Here is a 15,870-nt window from a genome sequence, read left to right on the forward strand (position 1 = left end):
ACAAAAATAGTCGTAGAGTGCTAGGAACCACCAACTAACTTATATACCCACCACGCTTAGCACGCGACCTCCAGTCCCTCTGTCAATAATCTGAGCGGGCTTGTTGTACTCATTGGCTCAATTGGTCCACGTCGTCTACGCAAATCGGGTATCATTACGTCTGAGCTGGAGGGCTGTTGCTGTCGAAGTGCCACCGGACGCTTCACCTCATAACTATCCACTAAGGAAAGATCATGAACTATAAATACCGACGGCAAGATGTCCCGTATCTAAACAAGTCTGGGGCCAAGTCCAGCCACTTTCAATGCCATCTCACGTCTGCTGTCATAATCCAATGCCGTCACTACGATGCAATGCAAGATTTCTGTAGGACTGAGGGGTAGCGCATGGATGCACTGGCTCTCAGCCGTAGACAACAGCAGCCCGCACCGCAGATTTAGGCACTCCCGCCGTTGTGGCTGATCACCTGTCAAATGCAGTGTATCTATCTGTCTGAACTCTGAAGGCATGCCTTAATTAAAGTCCACGTCTAAGATGCCTCAAATGGCAAGTCCGCATCACTTTGGGTTATCGCAAGAAGCCCAAGGGACCTTGTTAAGCTAGCCATTGCAGCTTGTCCTACCTTGAGCAAGTGCTAGTAGTATTAGGTAGTGTTGAGAGCTGGGACCAAGGCAATGAAATCGTATCCCACTGTTTCCAGAGCTTTTGACAGGGTGCCGCCGTAATATTGATGCTCTTTTATTCGCTGTGAAACCGTGGTACCTACTAGTACTAGGTAGTAACCTACAGAGTAACTAAAGTTCATGGAGATCAAGAGTTGTCAGTCACCGACTGGGACCCGCCGTATTTTTACAAAAATACACCCCTGACCGCCTTCAAGCCAACTTAGATCCCCAGGATTTGTTGAACTGGCCAGAACTTGGGAGTTTCAAGTTTTCTGAACTGAATTACTCCCAATTCAACTCAATCATGGATTAATCGCTTGGTCAGTTCTTTGTGCCTCAGAATTAGACTCGCCACGACCCGGCCCTGCTTTTAATTGGACTTTAATCACCCACAATGAAGACTGCAGCGCTTCGTCTCGTTTTGTTCGCGGCTCTCTTTGCTCTTGTTGCTGCGTGGACCAAGGAAGGTTGGTACTCTTCCGATTGACCTCTAGATATCACAACTGACCGGGTCTTTTCTTAGACTATGAGATTTTCCGCCTCCATGATGAGGTAACTGCAGCAGAAGGTACCAATGTGACTTTCTATGGTATGTCTTTACACACCACCAGAGCTTTCTTGAACCATATGATTAACTCACCTCCGTAGACTTCCTAGGTACACGGCCAACTGCCAACCAGGATGAGTTGACTAAAGCCTACCGCAAGATGTCAAAGATCCTCCACCCCGACAAAGTCAAGCGCACTTTCATCGCCAACACTTCAAAGGATAAGGGCAAATCCCAAACCACCCAGAAGGGCGTCCACGTGAGCCGCGGTCCTTCGAAGCGAGAAATCGACGCTGCTGTCAAGGAGGCCCATGAACGTGCCCAGCGCCTGAACACCGTCGCCAATATTCTCCGTGGCCCGAATCGTGAGCGCTACGACCATTTTCTAAAGAACGGGTTTCCCACGTGGAGGGGCACTGGCTACTATTACTCGCGGTTCCGTCCCGGACTAGGAACGGTTCTTATTGGGCTGTTCTTGGTCTTCGGTGGCGGTGCTCACTACGCCATCCTCATTCTCAATTATAAACGCCAGCGCGACTTTGTGGACCGGTATATCCGTCAGGCTAGGAGGGCGGCATGGGGCGATGAAACGGGTATCCGTGGTATTGGAAGTGCTCCCGCTCCCGCTCCCGCTCCCGCCCCGGGCCCAGACACCGGTGATGCTGCTCCCGTGCCTATTAACCGTCGGCAAAAGCGCATGATGGACCGTGAGAATCGCAAAGAGAAGAAGAGCGCAAAGTCAGGCTCACGCAGCACCGGAACTTCCACTCCTATTGGTGAGACCGTTGAACCAACAGGAGAGAGAAAGAGGGTCATTGCCGAGAACGGCAAAGTCCTGATCGTCGACTCAATTGGTAATGTGTTCTTGGAGGAGGATTCGGAGGAAGACGGACGCCAGGAATTTCTGCTAGACGTAGATGAAATTCATCGCCCAACAATATGCGATACCTTGATATTCAAGCTGCCCGGTTGGGCCTATCGCAAGACTCTTGGTCGAATTCTTGGAACCTCTGAGCCTGCTGATGACGAGGTTACTTCAGAAGAAGAGCAGGCCGAGGTCATTGAGGAATTGGAGCAGCCCAGCTCTGCTGTGGCCTCGAAAAGTGCGAAGTCCAGAAAGCGGGGCAAGCGTTCGCAGAGATCTTGAATAGAAGATGTATCGGCAGTACCAGGTTGAGTGAAAACCATTAATGTTCACATTGCGCTACTCAAGCTATGATGGGGTGTAAAGATTGTACAGATATCTAGCATTGAAAAAGCGATGTGTAGACCGCGCAAAATAAATCAGAGATTCTTGAGTGATTTGCAGCTAGCCTCCGAATTCTGCATGGCAGTGGTGCTTCAGTGATAGACAAGAGTACATGGATATAAAAGACCGAAAGAAAGTATAATGTCATCATCGTTGATCATGACCGTCGTAAAATGGGTGCGCCATCACCAGATATTCCGAGCCCGTGCAGAATAGAAACTGGCAAATTTGCATGTCTACATCAACATCTTCGCGATATTCATAAGGCCGTTGATATTTCCAGCCATGTCGCTGCCACCACCACCCCCAGACCTCGAAGAAGAAGAACCTCCAAAGATGTTCTTCGGCAGACGGATCCCAATCATAGCAAACAGCTTGACAAGCACGCCGCTAGTAATCAAGGGCACAACGACGAGCATGAAAACCTTCATCGGGTGTCGCCGTGCATAGCTGGAGATGTCGCGAAACAGTTTCTTGATGTAGCGGACAACGCGCTGAATGAAACCTGAGCGCGGACGGGCCCTTCGCGATGAAGAGGTCGAGGAGAAGACAGACGGGCTTGAGCGGCCTGAGCGACTACCGCTGAAGCTAAAGATCGAGGGGGCAGAATGCCGGCTGTGGTGGGTGGAATAGCCAGATGTAGACCGACGGGAGGGAGAGCGATCGCGCTTTCGCACATAGGCACCGCTTGTGGATGATCTGCCGTCGAACCAGCCCATTGTGATCTATCTCCTGCTGCGTTCAGGAGATGGTGGTGTTTAGATAGTTATTGGTGCTCTTCACCGTACTCAGCGACAGCAATTGACTACTCGAATTTTCTTCTTTTCTCTCTTCTAGACGTCGGATCTTTGAGTCTGGTGATATTGCGTCTGGTTGTCTTCTCAGTGTGCTGAAACTTGACTTGCTGAGTGCTTTGCGGAGTCCTGCACAACACCACACTTAGGCTCTTTGCTGCATTAATTGTCTCCACCGCTATTTCAGAAGGAATCAATCAGAACAAGCACGTTCAATGACAACTAGACAATTGAGCGTACCAAAATCTGGGACGGAGAATTTGTGCAGCTGGAGAGCTGGAGACAACAATTATCCACCTGCCGTGGGGATTGCGTCGGAAGAGTGATGCAGGAGGTTAAGAAAGTCTGACCGGTCTCGAGGGAGAAAGGAGCGTCTCCGACTCTCCATTCCTTTGGCGAGACCGAGCCCCAGCTGTGACAAAGTCGGTGGCTGGCAGCTTTAGTTCTGTTCATCCTAGTTCATGATTGGTGGTGTTTATGCTCAGGGGGCTTCCCGCTGCAGCTGAAGCCTCAGGCAGCCATTGAAATTGCCTTCGGGATTCGACCATCAGGTGATTTCAGCTGATGTTTGAAAGTCCACCTGCAGCCTCAGGCTGAGGAGGAGGTTGTACTCCGTAAAGCGGGGTCAGTTTCAACTAAGGACCTTTTGTTCGATCACGATACGACTAACTCTGAGATTCAGGCACTCTGACGAGCCAAAGCATTTTAAGCTGAACCGCTAAATCGTGTAGACCAACCACTATCATCATACCTCTGGTTCAAGTTCCGTTCATACTAACCATCGACGTCATACCCACTCGTCCACGGGTCACTCTTTTCTGGCATCTACAGGGCATTTTCCAATTTTCTCTTTTCTACACACTCCTGCACACTTGTCACAAGGCACATACAGCTTAACAAATCGGCTACCTGATACTACATTGCCTCAGACTGATGCTAGAAACGGAACAGAATGCCTAGTAAGTCTTCCTTTCCCAACTTGCCGGACGAAGGCTAATACAAACGCTCAGGATTTCCCGATTACTGTAGGTTGAACGTCCTGGGAAGGAGGGCCACTCCTAATATATTACTTAGATAAGGTACTGGGCGTCTCGCCCACGGCCAGTCAGCGCGAGATCCGAACCGCATACAAGAGGTATTGTTTTCACACGTCAATCTAGTCACAGGAGTGCCAACTGTACACAGAGAGTCCTTGAAATCGCACCCTGATCGAGTACCGGAAGGGTCCCCTGAGAAATCGGCGCGCACGCGCAAGTTCCAAGAAATCAATGACGCATACTACACACTCTCTGATGACACCCGTCGACGGGACTACGATGCGAGAAGGAACTTAGAGCAAGAGATGGACGAGGAAGAGGATGTTCCCAGGGGCGATGGCGGATTCTGGTCATCATTTGGATTCGGCTCTGCAGATAGTGAGGAGCGTGCGAACGAGCAGTTCGGCTCGGTGTTCGAGGAGATGCTCCGGGAGGAGGGCATGGATGGCGACTCTCAGGGTTCAAATTCGCATTTCTGGTCTATAGTCGGTGGAGCCAGCGGCGGTGCCCTTGGATTCATCGTGGGTAATGCCCCTGGAGCTATCGCAGGTGCCGTTGCTGGTAACCGCCTGGGAGCTGTTCGAGATGCTCGAGGACGTAGTGTCTATGAAGTTTTCCTGGAGCTACCAGTGAACGACCGAGCGCGACTTTTGAGCCAACTGGCGGCCAAGGTCTTCCAGCATACAATGGGACAGTGAGCAACTAGCCCTCTGTGCTCTATCTGTTTCACAGATGCAAAGCAGACTCTCTAATATACCTAGCGTTGCCCTGTTCTCGCTGACCTCTCCAATAATAATGGGGCACTCATTTGTGACTTTGAATCTTCTTGTGTACGTCATAGTTCTATTATATATGTATCCTTGGACTCTTTCCCTCCTGACATTATCCGTTTGCTTGTTTGTATATACTACTTGAGAGATGAATGCCCCTACAGATCAAAGCTCGGGCCGCAGCCTAGATATGTTATCGATAAGCAGACCCACGTTGGTCTGGACTACGGAGTACTTCTATTATTGACCGCCCTTCTTGTTTTGTCTGGGCCCCGCGGATTCAGGAGTCAGGAGCCCGCTCACCGCAAGCGGAGGACACATTCTTCTTCCCCTCTTCAAGAACCTCAATTGATCCGAACTCTTATTATCTTCGGCCTGGTATAGCTACTGACTGAAGCCAAAGCTATTCTCTTTGAAAATTCGGCCGGACATCCCTCATCCTACCCATCACTATGTCCGTTGTTGAAGGTGCCGGTGTGTATCCGGCTTTGGAGAGGCGTCCATTGAAGGACACGATTTGTCTTTTCGACATTGACAACACTCTGACGCTCGCAAGAAGGGTGAGCGCTTCATTGTGACCTGCAAACTGCAGCATTTCCTTGGCTGAGTGCTAACACACTGTCTAAACCATAGCATGCTACAGAGGAAATGCTCCAAGTCCTTTCGCTTTTGCGACAAAAGTGCGCCATTGGTACCGTTAGTCTATGAATACTCCTAGCGATATTATCGTCAATCTCACTAGGTATAGGTCGGTGGATCCGACTTTTCCAAGCAACAAGAACAACTCGGCTCGACGACTGTCGACGTTACCTCGCTATTCGACTTTAACTTCGCAGAGAACGGTTTGACGGCGTACCGTCTTGGAAATCCGCTCACTGGCAACAGCTTTATCCAGTGGCTCGGGGAGGAAAAGTACCAGAAGCTGGCGAACTTTGTGCTTAGATACATCGCGGACTTGGACATTCCAAAGAAGCGAGGTACTTTCATTGAATTCCGCAATGGAATGATCAACATTAGCCCAATTGGACGCAATGCTTCTACCGCGGAGAGAAATGAGTTCGAGGAGTATGATATATTCTTTAATATACGGGAAATGCTGTTCTAACCAGGTGACAGGTACGACAAGGTGCACAACATCAGAAAGCCCTTCGTTGAAGCTCTGAAGAAGGAATTCCCTGACTACGGTCTCAAGTGAGTAGTTTTCTATCATTCAACTGTCGATTCATCAGCTCACATTCAAACTCGTGACAGCTACTCTATTGGGGGGCAAATCTCCTTCGATGTTTTCCCGGCAGGCTGGGACAAGACTTACTGTCTGAGGCATGTTGAGGCCGAAAAAGAAATCACCGGCATCGAATACAAGAACATCCACTTCTTCGGCGACAAAGCGTACCCTGGTGGTAACGATTGGGAGATCTACGACGACCCCAGGACGATTGGGCATGCAGTCAAGGACCCGGAGGATTGCTTGAGACAGGTGAAGGAGCTGTTCCAGCTATAGAGTATTTTTGAATTGGGGCATTGCAGAGATGCCTCTTGAATTATAGAACACTAAGCGTCCACAATTTAAACTAATTATGTGGCATCATATTTTCGTGCTATTACTCACCATCTCCGAGTCAGACTGATGCCAGGCGATCGGCTGATAGTCTGCTGCCATGCTTGCTGCTCGATAGATGGTATGGATTTACTCGACTTTAGGTGTAAACATGGCACAGAGCCTAAGAAACATTTTTTATACTTCAATTGTCCCCGGCAAATGAAATTACATGCATCATGATTAGTCATCGGGATTCAACGGGAATGTGCCTTGACCTACCTGCCTGGCAGGATGCTCTGTGTTCATCAATCACCCCATCATCAACTCTCCGTTGCCTCCTACCTCACTTCCACTTCATAGTCCACACTGTCGCCTCGGGCCTACAATCAGGATGGCGCATCAAAAATCCGTTGCCGAGGTCCCACGATCGATTCTCCCCCGTTTAACGTGGAATGGCTCCTCTACTCGTACAACCCTCACAGCTTCTCACTCCACTCCGCTCTCCGCGGGAAAGAGGTACAAGCAGCGCGCTCAAGGCTGGGCAGCCCTCACATGGCAACCACAATCTTCATTGTCAACTCAATCATATGCTGCATTCTCGACAGCATCCAGAGACAATAGTGCTTCGATATCGATCGCCCGCCGCTTTCCTCGCTCAGCGCTCAGTCCCAGCAACAGCCAACTCACACAGCCCACTGGCAACCCCATCCGACACAATGGAGTTTATGTCGCGACCTTCAATCCAGCCCGACGTGCTTTCCATGCCTCTGTTCCCCGACAAAGAGACCACCATTTCGATACATTGAAGTTTGTTCAACGACTGAAGGATGAGGGGTTCAGCGAGGAGCAGGCTGTCGCGATGATGAGGGTTTTGAATGACGTGATTCAGGAATCTATCCAGAATCTTACCCGTACGATGGTTTTAAGGGAAGGTCGGTAGTTCTTGCTGTTTGAGGGCTTTCCTGCACCCGGCTGTCGACTTGCAACTTATACTTCGGGATGAGGCTGATCTTTCATCCTGCTAGATACCGAGAGATCGGCCTATACACAAAAAGTGGACTTTGCGAAGCTCCGCTCGGAACTACTGAATGCGGACTCGACGGAGTCTCAACTCACACGCTCGTCGCACGAAAAGATCGCTGCCGACCTTGCGAAACTCAACTCACGGCTCCGCGACGAGATTGGACGTACACAGGCTTCTGTGCGTCTTGACCTCAATCTCGAAAAGGGCCGTATTCGAGAGGAAGCAAACAGCCAGGAAATGCGCATAAAGGAAACGGAAACGAGAATTGAACAAGAAGTTGCGGGTTTGAGGGAGCGTGTGGAGGCAGTAAAGTTCTCTACCCTGCAGTGGTTGATGTATGGCCCTATGGTTACCTTGTACCCCAAAAGCTGGGTTGCTAACGAGCTTATAGGGGTGTCTGCACTGGTACTGCTGCGTTGATTCTTGGTGCTTGGCGTCTCTTGATGTAGGCTGCCACAACTGCCATTCGAGTCGTCGCAAAAGCTACCTTGCAAGCCGATCGGTTGGAAGCCAAATCAATGTAATTATATGTATCCATCTTTCATCGCGTTGTGCAGAGGCTTTGGCTTTGACAGGGACAAGGATATAGAAGCGATTGTTGCATTTTAAGGATAGACAAACCGAACCCTTATTTGGGCCTATCAGAATTCTTTCAAGGTTCATATGGCGAATAAATTACTGGGATTAAGCTTGTTGAAACTCGGAGGCTGGTGGTCTCCTGCTATTGCGGGGCTTAGTTAGTGATGACGCTTACCCCGACTATTTATTTATCTGGTTGATCTGCTTGACTTATCCCAGGGCCTATCAAGGCCTCTTTGAACCCCGAGTACGTTCCTGTTGACAACCACCGGATATCGCTCGTTTCAATCGACATGACTTCAGGATCAGATTATAGTTCAGTGTCCCGACAGCGACTAGCACAAGCGCTGGCTTTTAGCGACGATAGCACGCCAATCTCTCTACACAGTTGCACAAGTTGGACCTTACTACAGTTGCTGGCGATTACTGGGCTTGCAGCACCTTGGGTATGGTCCTTCCTAAAATGGACCAAGAAGAGACGCTCGCAAGAGCATTCGACCTTGAACCGGCGGTGTCGTACGAATGCCCAGTCTGAGAAGATTGGTGCCGGCCTTCTAGCAGGAGCCAGGAAAGCTCCTACAAGCTCGGTCTATTCTTACGCGGCGCGGCTGAGGACTGTCGAAAGAACAGCTCTCTTAGCAGCCATGCTGTACTCTTTGTGGTTTCTCGCATGGCTGTTCTTTCCCCTTTTCTCCCCATCTTCTGCTCTCTTAGAAGTCTTCCAGGTGTATCACCCTCTTCCTATCCACAATCGAAACCAGTCCCTCTCCAGCTGCGACAGAGAGATCCTGCTCCTGAATCATGTTTTTGGGTTCAGTTACGGCCATCCTTTTGTTGGTTGGTTCAGGTGCTCGCGGATTCCTAGCAGCGTGTTAATTCTCCATCTGCAGGTTACTATGAACCCCCCAAATGTGACTTCGACACTGTCCGCATGAGCCTCACGGTGTCATCGAAAGGACGACAGTTTGACCGACTAGCTCATATGTACCTTGGAGACATTGAAGTGTTCCGGACATCAACTGCAGAGCCTACGAGAGATGGAATCGTTTGGACCTATGTCAAAGATATGTCACAGTACAACTCCCTATGGAGAAGACGCCAAAAGATTATTTTTGAGCTAGGGAATCTCATCAACGATTTGTACACCGGCTCTTTCAACGTGACTGTGACGGCCCATTTTTCGCACGAGAAGAATGTCAGGACTGCCGATGTCATTCTTCCCATATCAGCGCAAAACTCGGCACGTAACTCTTCAAGCGCTTTCATAGTCCCCTCCCAGGAGGCCAAGGTGTCGTACAATTTTGAATCTCCAGCTTCTCGCGCCGTTGTTGCAATTTCTGCATGTGGCCAAGCTACTGAAGAGTTCTGGTGGTCCAATGTTTTCTCTTCAGACACAGATGTATTCAAGGATGTCCCGGGTGAGCTATATGGATACTCTCCATTTCGGGAGATTCAGCTCCACATTGATGGAGCTCTGGCGGGCGTCGTCTGGCCATTCCCAGTCATATTCACTGGCGGGGTTTCACCAGGATTCTGGCGCCCGATTGTTGGCACCGATGCCTTCGACTTGAGAGCTCCCGAAATCGATATTTCTCCTTTCTTGCCTCTTCTCACCGATGGAGCTTATCATTCCTTTGAGATCAAAGTTGTAGGGCTTCACATTTCAAGTGATGGGCTTGCTACTCTTTCAGACACAGTCGGATCTAATTGGGTTGTTTCGGGCAATATATTCCTCTACCTACCTCATGTTGCTGACCCGTACATATCGAGAATGAGTGTCGGTGGGCGGGGACCCGAAATTACAGCACCGACACCAACCTTTTCCACTAGAAGAGGGCTTCTCAAAAGTCCCTCTGGCGTAAACGAGTCTCTAGCGTACTCGGTGCTAGCCGAACGGTCTTTTACCGTCAAATCAGGCGCTCATATCTGGAAGCAGGAGCTCTCGTTCTTCAATGTTGGCCTGTTCAGTCAGCAGGGACTCAGCCAAAGGACTGTACAGCAAACAACAGGAACGGCTCTATTTGGCAGACTCGTGAACGAGACAGCCACTGATGAAGTCAGCTTTAAATATCCTTTATTCGTGAATACAACATATGGCAACATCACCGGCGGTCTCTCAATTGATGCCTGGATGGGGAGGGGCCTTGAGATCAACTCCACAGGGATGCCGGGTGTTTCCACCTATACCCTAACCTCTGGTCCTTCTCATCTGCGTACGGAACAAAGGGGGCGAAGCTCATATAGGTCGACTCCTGGCAATACGAACTCAACTTCATTTGGGGACACAATCGATAATTTCGAGAGTTATGCTGGTGGGGAAGCTTATTACCGGTCTGTACGAGCAGTAAACGGAAGTGTCATTGCGGATACCGACAGGAAAGGACTCGATACCTGATGGGAAATGGCAGGCAGTCATTCATTCCTCCCTGTCCATCTGAGCTGTCGGACAGGACGCCCGGATGTTTGAGGTTCTACCTATGAGCAGAAACGACTATCTGACTTGCATCCCTTCTCGCTTGGTCTACGTATCATTATCGCCTAGGAGGAGGAACTCTTGAGCTCTTGGCCCTTATGTCATTCTGTCTAATTCATTCAGCACCTATAAGACGGAGGTATGCGTGATTCGTTATCAGCCTAAAACCTATTTCATATAAGAAACAGACAACGCAGTTAAGACTATATAAACCAAAGATTCTAGATACTAGTGATATGTGGTATGTGACAAGAATATTGAGTAGATAGGCCCAGTCTTATATCACCGCATCCCGTCTCTGCTCCGCTGCCTCGGCTCTCAAGAATCTTGCAACATCGCTTCCAGCGCCCATATCTCGCTTATCAGTTTGCTGCTGGGTTGGGTCACCAAACAGACACCGCCACAGATCCTGTTCCTCCACGAGTTCGCCTCCGTATACACCACCTTCCATCAAATTCGCTAGCGGTGCATCCTGCATCTCCAGAGAGTTGGCAGAGTCAATGGTTACCTCGCTGAGATTCTCTATAATGGTTCCATTCACGTCATCAGCGGCCGCTGCTGATGTACTGGCCTTCTTTTCCCGCTCTTTCTCTATAATGTGTTCTAGGCGGCGAGTGACCGAGATGTCGTAGATGAATTGCTCCACGGTGCCGGACACCAAGTACATCCAGACAGTACTAGGCCGCTGCTGCCCTATTCGGTGGACTCGAGCAATGGCTTGAAGTTCGATCGCCGTGTTAATGAGAGGTTCACAAAGAAAAACATGTGTAGCATTTGTCAGATTAAGACCTGACGAGTGTGCCTTTGCATGCAGAAGAAAGCATTCAACCTGGGGGAGGTCTTTACTTTAGTCTTAATCACTTTCGAGTTGATGAAGGTAAAACTTACTGATGGGTCGTTCTTGAACTTCTGTATACCATCATTGTCGTCGACGCTACTGTACCCAATCTGGAATCGCTTGAAAGCAGTGGCGAGATACTGGAGAAAGCTTCGGTATTGTGAGAAGACGATTGATTGTGCGCCCGGGTCGTGCTCGCGCAACCATAAGATATGACGTGCCAATGTGTCAATCTTGGTTCCGAACGAGTCCTTCAAATCAATGTTCTTTATCTCGTGCAAGGTTCCGGAGCCGATATCTGTATATATAGAATTGTTTGATTGAGGCCTTCGACCGACAGTAGGGGACGATTTCTCCTCCTGAACCACAAACTCTTTGGGCTTGTAGGTGATTTGATGGAAATCGTTGGCTCGTAGCTTTTTTTTGCAGACTGGACACGTGCGATGTTGACGCCACCATAAACGGAGGCAGTCTTTACAGTACTTGTGACCGCACACGGTGAGCACGCCTGGACACGGTTAGCTGGATTCGAGAACCGTGAGGCGATATGCAAGGACCATGCACAGGCAACACCGATTACGGTAATCATGCGAGCCATGTAGCTGGTGATATTGAAAAGGCTTGGAGAAAAGACTTACCAATCTCGAAGCTGCACTGACATATAATGCAAATTTTCGACGTCTCATCCGCTCCTGACTCATCTCGTAAATGTATAAGATAGCGCCCCTTTGCTCGCAGAGATGATATCTTCCCATCAATGGCCTCTTCTTGCTCAACCTTCGAATTGAACAATTCATGATCAAGAGGCTTGCCGGCACTTTCTTCGTCATAAGGCGCAACTGTATCGGAGATTTGCTGGAGCTGGCGGTAGTATTCTAGACGATGGTTCATGGTGTCTCTGAACACTTCCACCTCTCTCTCCAAGCTTGATACAACTTTTGTTTGCTCGGTAGACATTTGCACCACGTTCTTAAGGACCATTGTGACAAGCTCCAGTTCAGCACGCGCTCTTGAACTCGCTTCGTTTGCTTGCCATTCGAGTGAAGTCCCGAGGCTTCGAAGCTCGGTGATAAGTCCACGAAGAGAACCAAGCTGGGTTCCAGGCCTTAACTGATTGCGTTTGCTCATGACTTCAAGATACAGCTTAGGAGATGCACCGTCTCCTTTCTGAGCGTTAGCTATTGCGACTTTGACTTCGTGGGCAATGAGGACGTTTTTCTGCCCGGTCAGAGCATCATGCCGGTCTGCAAAGAGTGCACGAAGTGCTTCCATGTAAACATACATCTCATCTTGATGCTTTGTGGACTTTTCGTACTCGTCACCTTCAAGCTCAGAATCATCTTCTTGATCGATAAGTGCATGGGAAAGCAGCCCGGCCATCTTCTGGCGCCACTCGTTGTATTGGGTCGCATGCTCGTTCATCTTCTCACAAAACTCCTCGAGTCGGTCCAACACGCGACGGGACCCGAGGCCTTTGCCATAGAGCTGGGGTTTCATTTGTGGGATGTGCACAAACTCTTTCTTTTCAAACTTGTCCCTGACTTTCTTCACGTAGCGCTTGGCTTTGCGAGAGGACTCTATCAGCATCTCCTGTCTTATTAGTTTCGCACTGGCGTAGGCCTCCTCTTCCAACTTTGTTAACGCTTGAAACTCCTCCGAGTCCGGTTTCGTCAGTTCAGGGTCCGATTTTATCTGATAATACGCGTTTCCGGTAAAGAAAATGGAGATATGCTCAACCTCAAGAGCAGCTCGCAATCTCTGACGAAAGACGTTGAGCCGAATATTTTTTTCGGTTTCTTCGCCTTCATCGTCACTGATTGACGTCGCTCTACCATTGCGTTCTCCATTGATGGCGGGGATCGACTGCTTATTTTGTTCTGCGTGCAGCCTCTCTCGACATTGCCGCACAATTTCGCTGGCACGATCCAAAGACGACTTCCAAAGGTTTAGAGCCTCTTGCTTACGCTTTGCGTTTTCAAGTAATTGACCTCGTCGGAGTTGAGACAGAAGAAGAGCACGCTCCTCGGCATGAATGAGGACATCATTTTGATCAATCATGACCTCAAGCACCTCGTTCACCGAGCGCAGTGGACCGTTGTTAGCTGCAAAGCCTCTACGCCGGTTTCCGACAGTATAAAGACAAGTCTGTCGAAGCCGGACAAGCCAGTTTCGCATTTTTTCTATGGTCAGTGTGTCATTCGGATCCCAATTTTCATCACGAGGAGAACCTGAGAAATCAAGCCCACAGTCATCGCACATCTCTTCATACAGCTGTCTGTAATTTTGTTCCTCAACCGCAGTGAAGGGAACAGTTATAACCACTCTCTTTTGGGGAGGCAAGTGTAGCTCGTTTCGAACAAGGTCTTTGCTGTGTCGCAGTGTAATCGTGTTCACTATCTGGGCCAGCGTTGGTTTGAAGTCAGCACAAAGTCTTTTCCAGATTGGCCCACAGAAAGGCTCGTAGGAAAGGAAGAGGAGCAAGCCCAGTAGATCGTTAATGTCTTTCCTCAGCGGCGTCCCAGTAATAGCCCAAGCCATCTCGCGAGGTATCAGTCTTGCGACCTTTGCTGCGTTGCTGACACCACTTTCAATCATCTGAGCCTCATCCAAGCACACCCGCCACCACGAAATCTTTACAAGGGGCGACTTCCTAGCTTCGAACCTCTTTTCATGTCGAAGGTTTCTTTTGGGGGCATTGCCAGCATAGTGTATTTCGCGCGCGAGAACATTGTAGGTTGTAAGCACAACATCGTTATCAGCCATGAGCTCTATCATCTCCTGATCCGATAATTTTTGATGGCGATGAATCCCCGTATAATGGAAGACCTGGAGCCCTGGAGCATGTAGTTCCAGCTCTGATTTCCACTGCTCTAGGATCACTGGCGGGGTTATGATCAAGGTTGCACCAGTTGGCCTCAGGGAGCCTTCATTTCCGATTCTAGAAAACGTTTCTTCCGGACGCAGATTCCGCCGATTGAGACAAATCAAAGTGGTCACCTCAACGGTCTTCCCGAGGCCCATCTCCTCGGCCAATATCCCGCCTTTGAGATCATTATCCACGTTATACCAGTGAGAAAGGTCCCTTGTGACAATCATATGTAGATGACTAGCAAAACAAATCTCCCCGTCTGCATCAGTTACTTGCTCGAAGGACCTTGGCAACTTGTTTGTTTGACGATTTTGGCTAGAGACCACTTTCCCATCTGGCCTGAGCTCTTTTCCTTCTCGGCCAAGGAGCCATCGAACCGCACGTCGCTGGAAGGGATAAAGCTCGCAGTCTAGCATACTGCATCGAACAGGTGCAGAAAGCGCGGGTGTATCCAGAGGGACGTGCACATTATTGTAGAAATCTCGCGGACACCATCCATCTTTTGTTCCAGCAGTTCGGTTCTTACGTCCAACATAGGCATTGTCATCTTCCTTTTGCAACAGGTAGTTAGAAAATGCTCTCAGGGCAGAATCTGGTAATTTCTGGTAATCAGCAATATCGAGTGAGTCTTTCCATATAACAACCGTTTCAAGGCGAAGGGTTGTGTGGTTTGCAGACAAATGAAGAGTAGACTGATAGCATACGGTCGGCAGTCGAGATGATTGGTAACGGTCAGCAGACATAAGCCCGCTCGCAATCTCCAGGTGCTTGCCAAGTCTCACAACATCCGGGTCGGTCAGCGCGTCAACGAAAATGGTCTCACGTTCTTGGACAGTCTCGACCTCCAAAACAACATGGTCATCCGGAATAGCTCCCTGCTCAAAGAGACTTGATTTAGAGGTCTTGATCAAAACAGGTAGACTATATTCGGTGCCAGGCGTGTTGCTCCTGCTGTATTGCGAGAATTCCGCGCGGGAGAATTCCTGTAGATTGATTAGTGCAGACTGAACAACGGACGGCGAGGTTTATACTTACAAGTTCCAGAGTACATCGAACCAGAGGAATATAGCCTTTTGGGACAAGTGACGCTGATAAGCCATTAGTTTGCCGCAGGCTATGTGCCCTCGAAGTGACCTTGCGGCGTTTTTGGGGATGTGGAGATCCCTCATGGTCAATATGGCGTGCGAATGCTTGCGCCAATGTATCAGGGATGGGGTCTGGAGGAATGAAAGGTCAGCAACAGTACCCTTCGACAAAATATTGTGGTATGTACGGTACCTGGGTAAGAGACTCCCGCTTTCACCACGGCCATCTCGCAAACTTCTATGGACCATTGGCCTTGGTAGAGGAGGGGGGGAAGAAGAAGGAAGAAAGCACTGGGGCCCGGCCGGCGGCGCAGTATATCAATCGATAAGATCACGTGATGATAAGTATCTGAGCCATCCGAACCCGCACCAATCAGCGCGCACCCATAATGTAGTGCGG

At 49.5% G+C, this 15,870-nt stretch overlaps 7 protein-coding genes across 7 annotated transcripts; 5 read left to right on the top strand and 2 right to left on the bottom strand.

Moving 5' to 3' along the window:
• The first annotated feature begins 932 nt into the window (after positions 1-932).
• BJY04DRAFT_60181 (putative endoplasmic reticulum DnaJ domain protein Erj5) lies at positions 933-2,528 on the top strand. Its single transcript, XM_073720707.1, has 3 exons — positions 933-1,132; positions 1,189-1,254; positions 1,314-2,528. Exons 1-3 carry the CDS (start codon positions 1,060-1,062, stop codon positions 2,357-2,359), a joined length of 1,185 nt encoding a protein of 394 aa, XP_073571311.1. The 5' UTR covers positions 933-1,059; the 3' UTR covers positions 2,360-2,528.
• On the bottom strand, positions 2,529-3,329 carry BJY04DRAFT_60182 (uncharacterized protein). Its single transcript, XM_073720708.1, has one exon. It carries the CDS (start codon positions 3,178-3,180, stop codon positions 2,698-2,700), a length of 483 nt encoding a protein of 160 aa, XP_073571312.1. The 5' UTR covers positions 3,181-3,329; the 3' UTR covers positions 2,529-2,697.
• A 533-nt stretch (positions 3,330-3,862) lies between these two features.
• BJY04DRAFT_189118 (putative DnaJ chaperone (Caj1)) lies at positions 3,863-5,220 on the top strand. Its single transcript, XM_073711332.1, has 4 exons — positions 3,863-4,214; positions 4,266-4,280; positions 4,330-4,390; positions 4,441-5,220. Exons 1-4 carry the CDS (start codon positions 4,208-4,210, stop codon positions 4,988-4,990), a joined length of 633 nt encoding a protein of 210 aa, XP_073571313.1. The 5' UTR covers positions 3,863-4,207; the 3' UTR covers positions 4,991-5,220.
• On the top strand, positions 5,208-6,650 carry sec53 (phosphomannomutase SEC53). The gene is made up of 5 exons (XM_073711333.1): positions 5,208-5,622; positions 5,696-5,758; positions 5,811-6,127; positions 6,179-6,253; positions 6,314-6,650. The coding sequence occupies exons 1-5, from the start codon at positions 5,515-5,517 to the stop codon at positions 6,561-6,563; spliced, it is 813 nt and encodes a 270-aa protein (XP_073571314.1). The 5' UTR covers positions 5,208-5,514; the 3' UTR covers positions 6,564-6,650.
• Positions 6,651-6,993: 343 nt separating this feature from the next.
• BJY04DRAFT_207574 (CCDC90 family protein) lies at positions 6,994-8,075 on the top strand (the record flags this gene model as incomplete). The annotated part of the gene is made up of 3 exons (XM_073713870.1): positions 6,994-7,534; positions 7,628-7,961; positions 8,018-8,075. 3 exons carry the CDS (start codon positions 6,994-6,996, stop codon positions 8,073-8,075), a joined length of 933 nt encoding a protein of 310 aa, XP_073571315.1.
• Positions 8,076-8,849: 774 nt separating this feature from the next.
• BJY04DRAFT_207575 (uncharacterized protein) lies at positions 8,850-10,600 on the top strand (the record flags this gene model as incomplete). Its single annotated transcript, XM_073713871.1, has 2 exons — positions 8,850-9,042; positions 9,096-10,600. The coding sequence occupies 2 exons, from the start codon at positions 8,850-8,852 to the stop codon at positions 10,598-10,600; spliced, it is 1,698 nt and encodes a 565-aa protein (XP_073571316.1).
• Positions 10,601-10,955: 355 nt separating this feature from the next.
• Positions 10,956-15,697, bottom strand: BJY04DRAFT_218314 (putative SNF2 family helicase/ATPase; the record flags this gene model as incomplete). The annotated part of the gene is made up of 5 exons (XM_073716280.1): positions 10,956-11,507; positions 11,567-12,024; positions 12,155-15,368; positions 15,421-15,602; positions 15,664-15,697. 5 exons carry the CDS (start codon positions 15,695-15,697, stop codon positions 10,956-10,958), a joined length of 4,440 nt encoding a protein of 1,479 aa, XP_073571317.1.
• Positions 15,698-15,870: the final 173 nt, after the last annotated feature.

The sequence above is a fragment of the Aspergillus karnatakaensis genome (assembly GCF_047715665.1).
Source record: "Aspergillus karnatakaensis strain CBS 102800 unplaced genomic scaffold BJY04scaffold_24, whole genome shotgun sequence".
Taxonomy (NCBI): Eukaryota; Fungi; Ascomycota; class Eurotiomycetes; order Eurotiales; family Aspergillaceae; genus Aspergillus; species Aspergillus karnatakaensis.